Source organism: Sitophilus oryzae, unplaced genomic scaffold (assembly GCF_002938485.1).
Source record: "Sitophilus oryzae breed Bouriz unplaced genomic scaffold, Soryzae_2.0 scaffold_551_pilon_pilon, whole genome shotgun sequence".
Classification (NCBI taxonomy): Eukaryota; Metazoa; Arthropoda; class Insecta; order Coleoptera; family Curculionidae; genus Sitophilus; species Sitophilus oryzae.
In genome coordinates, this window is record NW_022147142.1 from 1,132,551 (window position 1) to 1,140,758 (window position 8,208).

The window sequence follows — 8,208 nt, forward strand, 5'->3', positions numbered from 1 at the left end:
GATTTTGATGTTTTATATGAAGAAGAAGGAAAATGTTTACCATACAAAGATATTTCAAGATTTATTAAAAAATACGTGTGTTCAGAAGTTGCTGCTGTTAAAGGGCTGGAAAAGAAGCAATGGTTGGAAAAGTTTGGTTTGTCAAATTGATTTATATGAAGAAAGAAGCCCATCTGATGAGTTGAAAAATGTATTCAAATCTTACCATTGTTTAAAACATTTAAATAGTAATATTGCGCAGTTGAAAATGTACATTTCTTATACTAGATATTGCTACATTTATTGCAAGAAATGAAATAAAAGACTAAAAATGTATAATACAGATTTTTTTTATTTACGATAACTAGAATTACATTTAAACAATTTTTTACATTTACATTCTTCATTGCTTACTTTGACCGACTTTCACCAGAACCATCACAAGCAATACATTTATCCACCTCATCTACACCTTCGTTCTCCTCCTCCTCCTCCCCCGATGTGTAGACATCTATAATTTCTAATTTTGTTTTTTGTTTAATTTGTTGCTGCTGCTGCTGCTCCGTATCGTCGAGATCTTCATCAATTAAATTAAATTTGTATCTCTAATTGCAAAAAAAAGAAAAATAAATGGTACCTACTGAAATAACTGGTTCATCACCACAACCGCGTATTTCATGGGAAAGTTAATTTTGTCTTGCGTCAGCACTACTATAGTTGTGGGTGTTGATGCTATGGTTGGTTTGTGTGCTACACTTTATTAATGTGTTAAACTGCACAGCACTCTGTTTAAATATTAGTTGTCGGGACGGAAAAAAAAATGCGCGCCAATACATTTCCTATAATTATGTTAAAATGGTGCCGTGTGCCTCTTGTAGTTCGCCTTTGACGCAAATTATTTTTTATAAATAATTGCATACATTGATCATTATTCCAAGTAACAAAAATAAATTAGCATTTGAAGTAAACAACTTTAATGATAATTACTAGAATGAGGAAGTTGCATACATTTTTGTTTCCATGGAAAATGTATTTAAATTATAGGTAAATAGTCTAGAAGTCTGTTTCTGTAAGTAAAACTTGTTTAAAATAAATACCTAGAAAGTAATTAATAATAGAAAATTATCAAAATATTGAATTTATGAATCCTAGCGAAAACGCTCTGTAATTGGTCAGTAATTCGTGACGTCAGGATCCGGTACTTGTCAGACGTGAACGAAGGCTGCTGTTATTAATCTCGATTCTCGTGTTGTTTACGCCGTAATATTCGCTTGTGTTTGTTAATTTCTAAACTTTTGTTAATTTGAATAACTTACTTTACTTGGTACATTCATAATGGCTTCAGGATCAGAACCGCAAAAAAGAGTTCCTGAACATAAATATTATAAATGCTGTTTAGTGCCCATGTGTAGTTCCATAACAATAACTTGCCCTAACAAATTATTTGTTAATGTGCCAAAAGATGAAAAAGTGAGGAAAAAATGTTGCTTAGCAATGAAAAGGGATCTGAAGAGAAGTCCAATTAGTGGAAAATCTACTTTACATATTTGTGAAGAATATTTTAATGTAAGTGAGGTTATCGATGAATATTTAAATTTTTAACCTTTATTTAAGTAAAAATTTAAATACAGTTTCTATGCACTGATTAAACCTGTTCTTACTAATTTCGTTTAATTGATATATTTTTTTTAATTTCAGTTGGTGCAAGACATGGAAAATTATATGCAATATAAGTTAATGGGCCTTCAAGTAAAAAATCTGAAGTGGAAAGCAGGGGTGATTCCACATATATTTACGCGCCAGATAACAAAACAAACGCCACCTCAAGAAAGACACCTTCCTGAAAAAAGAAGACGTCTTCAACTCGTAATGGAAGCAGAGGTAGAAGCTGCTGGGCCATCCTCGTCCACTGAAACTAAAGATAAAGTAGAGGAGGCTGAAGAAATTGATACTGTAGAAACTACTGTAGTTCCAGCTGGTACTGTTGAATCCGTTTCCCAAACCATAGATAAAGCCATACAAGTAAACCTACGGTCAAAATTTCGAAGTAAGGCAACTACCACAGAGCAGCAAGTATGTACTTCTATAGGTGTGTCACCATAAAACTATCAGCTATATCAGTTGGAACATCTCCATTAAAATCCCACAGTTTAGTGAAAACAGTGTCTTTTGCTGAGAGTACGGCTTCCTCTCTCATAGAGGAAGATAGTGAATATAATTTAAGTGGAATTAGTTCAAGTTCTATGGAGTTTATAAGAGAATTACAGGAAACTGAGTTTAAGCAACACATGCTAAAAGGAACAATATGGAGTATTGAAGGAGACCCTAAACTATACCTAGGCTTACCAGTAGAAAGTTATCATTTAATAAAGATGTTGGCTACAAAAGCTTCACTACCCTTAACAGATATATTCATAACGTTGAAAAAGATACGTTTAAATTATTCATTTGCCATCTTAGCAAAAGATTTTGGTATGTCAATAAGCAATTCAAGTAGGATTTTTGCTAAAAGTGTTATGATATTATCTAAATTCCTACAACAGTTAATATATTGGCCAGATATCAAAAACATTCGATACCATTTACCTATTCCATTCAGAGCGAGGTATGGAAAAGCAGTTTCAGTCATTGATTGTTTGGAAATTCAAATAGAGAAACCTAGTAATCCAGTACATCAGGCATTAACATGGTCCGAATACAAGAAGGGGAATACTATAAAATATCTAATATCCTGTACACCAGATGGACTAATTTTATTCATTTCGAAAGGCTATGGGGGAAGAGCTTCAGATGTTATTATCTTGGAAGATTCTGGATATGTTGAACATCTACAGCCTGGGGTAGCAGTAATGGCAGATAGAGGATTTAAAAATATTACAAACATATTACAACAAAAAATTGTATACTTATAAGGCCACCTTCAGTATCTGCTGCAACTCCAAGTTCTCCTTATGAAGTGAAACAATCTAAACAGATCGCTGCATTAAGGGTGCATGTAGAAAGAGTTATAGGAAGACTACGGGAGTTCAACATGCTGCTACCAAATGCTTGTATTGATAATCATTTAATTTCTATAATGGACCATGTGATAGTATGTGCTTGTGCCATTATAAACTGTCAAAAACATTTATTTAAATTGCAATTTTAACAAGTAACAACATATTTGTATTGGAATAAATATTTTATTTATTTATTTAATAAATATCGCATGTAACATTCAATATGTGTGTTTTTATTTTTAATTATAATTATTTTTAACAATACTGAAAATATTATTTTTCCAAAAATTATTACATTTTTCTAGTAAATCTAAAACATAAGCTTTATTAAAGTCAACATTTACAATAGTAATATGCTTTGAGTTTTTAAAATCTTCTTTAGCAACCACAAACAAAGATTTATTTTTCTTTAAACAATACATTTGTAACTGCACCTGTGCCATATATTTTGCTGTAATATCAAGACTCGATGTTACATATCTTTTGTAAGTCTTTTCAGAAGTTGGACATTTAATTTCGACCAAAAAATCTTCAGAAACTCCATCAGGTGTTGCTCCAATGAATGGTTGTTGTACAATGGAATGGTTGATGTACAAGAACTAATCCACATCGCTGAATTTTCTGTTTTGTTTGTTTTTCGACTAGTTTTAAAACCTCCGCTTCAAGTCTTCTTCCCCTAGCCATGGCAGCAGTGTCCTTTAATTTCGATGCTCCCAAAATAGATTCAATCAATGATCCATCTGTAGTTTTGCAATGAGCTACATCATAAGCCTTTAAAGCAGTAATTCTCAGGTATCGTAACTCATGCCATAAAGCACTCTCTGCTTGATCTACTGTGGCTGTGGCAGCATCCCGGCAAAGATCTTCTGTCATTTTTGACCCACAATATGTGAAAAAAGCATCTGCTGTTGCGTCCCCTGATTCCAACATATATTCATTTAGTAATCTATGTAGTGACAATTTTTCAAAATTGTTGTTTTTGAAATATCTCATCAGCACAGTGTCTGTGTTGCCCAACTCTAAACTATGATTCACAAATGATTGTAAAAAGTCGGTGTCATCTATACTCTCCAGTGGGTTGCATTTACCCAAATCTTCTGCCTTCACAAATTTCAAACCAGTACCAACATCAACAAGAGCAGACTTTTTCCAGTAGCACTCAGTTGAAGTTTTTGGTGGTTCTTCACTACGTCTGTGGAGCCAAGTGAGTAAGGCAACTGCATGTTTGCATCCCCCTATAATAAATAAAAACATGATATTATAAATAAATATTTTTATCTGGGGGCACAGTCAATAACAGTATTTTTGTATATTTATTTTTGTAAGTTACAACTGTATATCAAAGTTTTTTAAAGTATATTTCACAAGTGTAAATAATGAGAATACACAATACTATAAAACATTTATAAGTAAACCAATAAAACAATATAAGAATCTTAAAATCATAATACAGAAGCAATAATCTCGATGCCTGGAGAATATTCTTTGCAATAGTCGAATAATTATTTTAATAAGACCACTTGGGCAGATTTCTAAACTTAAAAATTGGATTTTGGTGCATAAAAAAACATTTAAAGTGAGTTCCTTTATTGATACACTTCATACACAACAGTTTGCGACGAGGATAAAATACGTACAGGAATTTCAATATTCAAGTATCTCAAATTTTCGTAAAATTGGAGATACAAAATGGCGTCCAGCGAGGAAGGAATGCCGAAACTATACATTCCATACATAGAGGAAAGGTGCCTAATATGAGATACATTTTGGTCTCATAATATTATGCCGTATTTCCTAATATTATTATGAACGCATTGTGAAATACATTCGTTGGGGTGTTTATAACGTACTTCACACAGTGGTAAATAAAAAAATATACTAGAATTTTAATAATCTTGAAATAAGTTAAGAAAGGTATTTTTTACATTTTCAATTTTGGGGCTCGTAATATGAGACAGTAAAGGTTCTTAATATGAGATGGTCTCATATTAGGAACCAACTGAAAACAAGTTTGATTTAAATAGATATACATAGATTTTTTTTTTAAAGTGTATTTCTTATATGCACAAAATAGAAGTTAACAAAACAAATTAAAAGAAATGGCGTTACTCAAATAAAAGCATTTTTCCCTTTTTCTTTTTTTTTGCAAAGCGGACACGTGAAGGTATTGTCACTAACTTCGCCACACTCTTCATGGGTACAGCGAAAACAACCGGTACACTGAGCCCATTTTTCTATATGCGTATCTTCGGAATATCGGCCATGACAAAACTGACACTCGGCGTCATCATAATCTTCTTCACTCAATTCACTGTATTAAATTTCCGATTTGTCTTACTCCGAACTGCTTGACACTGGTACCTTCTTAGATGTTTTCTTCGCTTAATATTCTTTTTTGGTACAGCATTTATTTTTTTATTCTTCTTCTCTATAGCTCCTTCTAAATAGGTTTTATATAGGTTGACGTAATAAGACTTGCTGAACCCTTTCGTCTACTGGAATTATTGGAAGTCCCCGAAATTGATGGTTAGGTTAGAACTTAGTCAGTTAGGCTGAATATCTTGGGGAGACACCGACCGCACTTGGCTTTTCCGATGAATTAAATTAGGAGCGATACAGTGGGTAATATTAGTAACACAGCGTCCGAAAATTAAATGAACGTTTCTATTAAATTTTTACTATTTTGGATTATCATACATATAATGAAAAAGTGTTTACAAATGTTTAAAATTATTGTTATTAAGTTTACAATGCAGTTTTTTGCATAAAAGTACTACAGTGCCATCCTAAGAGTTCGCAACAAATGAGAAATTTTTTTATTATTAATATATTGGAAAAAAAAATACGGCAAATCAACTCAGCATAAAAATGACAAAAAAACACACTATGACATATGTCACGTGACAACTGTCATGGCGGCAAATTTAAAAATTCTACCTTAAATATACGAAAAGTGAGGTTAGGCGTTCCTTTATCAAAAAATGTCAATCAGAAAAGTTGTTCACGATTCAACTTTACCCCTATGTGCAAATTTTCACAAAAATATGACGACTTTTAAAAAATATCTGAAAATTCTATTTTTTTTAAATAAAAATTTTTGCTATTGGTTTACATAAAATAAAGTATAGTTTATTTGTTGTTTTTATTTTATTTTACGTACAGTAGAACTTCGGTAATCCGGACAGATATAGTTTAGGTGGTCTTCCGGATTGGTGAATTGTCCGGATTACCGAAGTTATGCTGATAATGAAACACAGGTTAATTTTTTAGCTTTATTTACATATCTATATGTACCAACATTAACTCAAGTGTTTTACAAATAATATGTGTATGTACGTATAATAGAAAAAGTTTAAAACATATCCAACTTTTGCGGCTATCTGGCGAAAAGGAATATGTACGAGTATTTAAAGGCAAAAAGTCACCAATTTTTTTTTGTATAAGGTTCTCATTGTGAAGCTTTCTTGATAGTTCTAAATTTTTTTTCAATAAAAGGACTTCTTGATAATTCAATTTGTTTTCTTCTGCCCACTGCACGCATTTTGAAAAACACTGTACTGCTTCTATGTGTTTGATTTTTGTAGGAATGTCAATAACATCCTCCTCTTCTTCATCGTTTGTGTTTGATTGTACCGATTCAATTATTTCCTCGTCGCCAACATTATCAACAGCTATTTCGTCTCTTCCTGTCGCCCAGTTTCTTATTTCTTCATCATTCAGTTCACTTTCCGGATCTATAACTTTTAACATTTTTTTCAAGTCGTTGAGTTTCAAAGCTTCTTCAAGTAGGCTTTTTCTTAGATCGGCCAGCAAAATATCATCTTCTTCATCTGACACCAATTGAGGCCATATTCCATCCCAGCTTTTTTGAATATTCTTTTCGGTTATGGACTTCCAAGCAGAGTCGAGAGTATTCACTGCATCCAGAAGACTAAATTTCTTCAGCAGTTGCATTGTGTCTTTGTTTTCTTGTGATATAATGTGGGTCAGCAATTGCCTTCTGTAAGAAACCTTGATATTTTGTATCAAGTTCTGATCCATTGGCTGAACTAATGCAGTACAATTAGGAGGCAAAAATACCACTATGAAATTTGGATTCGTATTGAGCTCTTCTTCGGGTGGGTGTGAAGGCGCATTGTCAACAAGAAGCAGTGCCCTGCATGGCTTATTGGCGTTACTCAGATATTGTTTCACTTCAGGAACAAAGATTGTTTTAAACCACTCAGAGAATATGTTTCGGGTCATCCATCCTTTGGTACTAGCCTCGTATTTCACAGGCAACTGTGCATTTTAAAACTCGGGGGTTCTTAGATTTACCTAACACAAGTAACGGCAACTTATGTGTGCCTGATGCATTTGAGCATGGCATAAAGGTTACACGGTCTTTTGAAACTTTCCTCCCTGGTGCCGATTTCTCATCTTTATGCACCCACGTTGTGTTTGGCAAAACCCTCCAAAAAAGTGCGGATTCATCCGCATTGTAGACTTGCTCTTTAGTTAATTGCATTTTCTCAATCAGGGCTTGCAGTTTAAGTTGGAAAGGAGCAACTGCTTCAGCGTCACTTGAAACACGTTCTCCGCATACTTTTAAAAAACGAATGCCGCGTCTTGCCTTAAATTTGTCAAGCCATCCTGAACTAGCTTGAAAGTTAGTCTTTCCAGTGATGCACTCATAAAAAAATCTGGCTTTTGTGCGCAAGACTTCACTAGAACAGGAATGTGATTTTTACGTTGCTGTAGAAACCAAGTGTATAACGCCTCTTCCACATCAGGATTCTCGGGCTTTTTCATAACTTTTCTCTGGCCTAAAAAACATTACATATCTTTAGTGCAAACTCAAAACCCAGCATTTATTCATAAAACTTACCTATATCAGTGTACGACCTTGCAACAAAATTTCGAATCTTCACTCTGTTCTTCTTTATATCGGATACTGTTGATTTTGGTATCTTGAGAAGTTTCGCAACATGCTGAACACCACCACCTGCATCTAAACTGTCAAGAATTTTACACTTCTCTTTAATAGTAGCAGAGCAATGGACGCGTTTCGTTGGAGTCATTTTTTACACGTGGTCTAACACTCGGCGCCAAATAAATACTACGTACGACTCGACTGGACAAGCCGCTGCATGTATAAAAATATTTCTTTACATATGTATACATACTAGTATACTTTTTCGCATTTAGCCGTTGTAATTTGTCATGCTTTTTAGTAGTGTCCGAATTACAG

The 8,208-nt window shown here is 33.5% G+C and overlaps 1 protein-coding gene across 1 annotated transcript; it reads left to right on the forward strand.

Moving 5' to 3' along the window:
• Positions 1–542: 542 nt before the first annotated feature.
• On the forward strand, positions 543–3,081 carry LOC115887054. The gene has a single exon (XM_030906375.1). It carries the CDS (start codon positions 2,055–2,057, stop codon positions 2,889–2,891), a length of 837 nt encoding a protein of 278 aa, XP_030762235.1. The 5' UTR covers positions 543–2,054; the 3' UTR covers positions 2,892–3,081.
• The last annotated feature ends 5,127 nt before the right edge of the window (positions 3,082–8,208 follow it).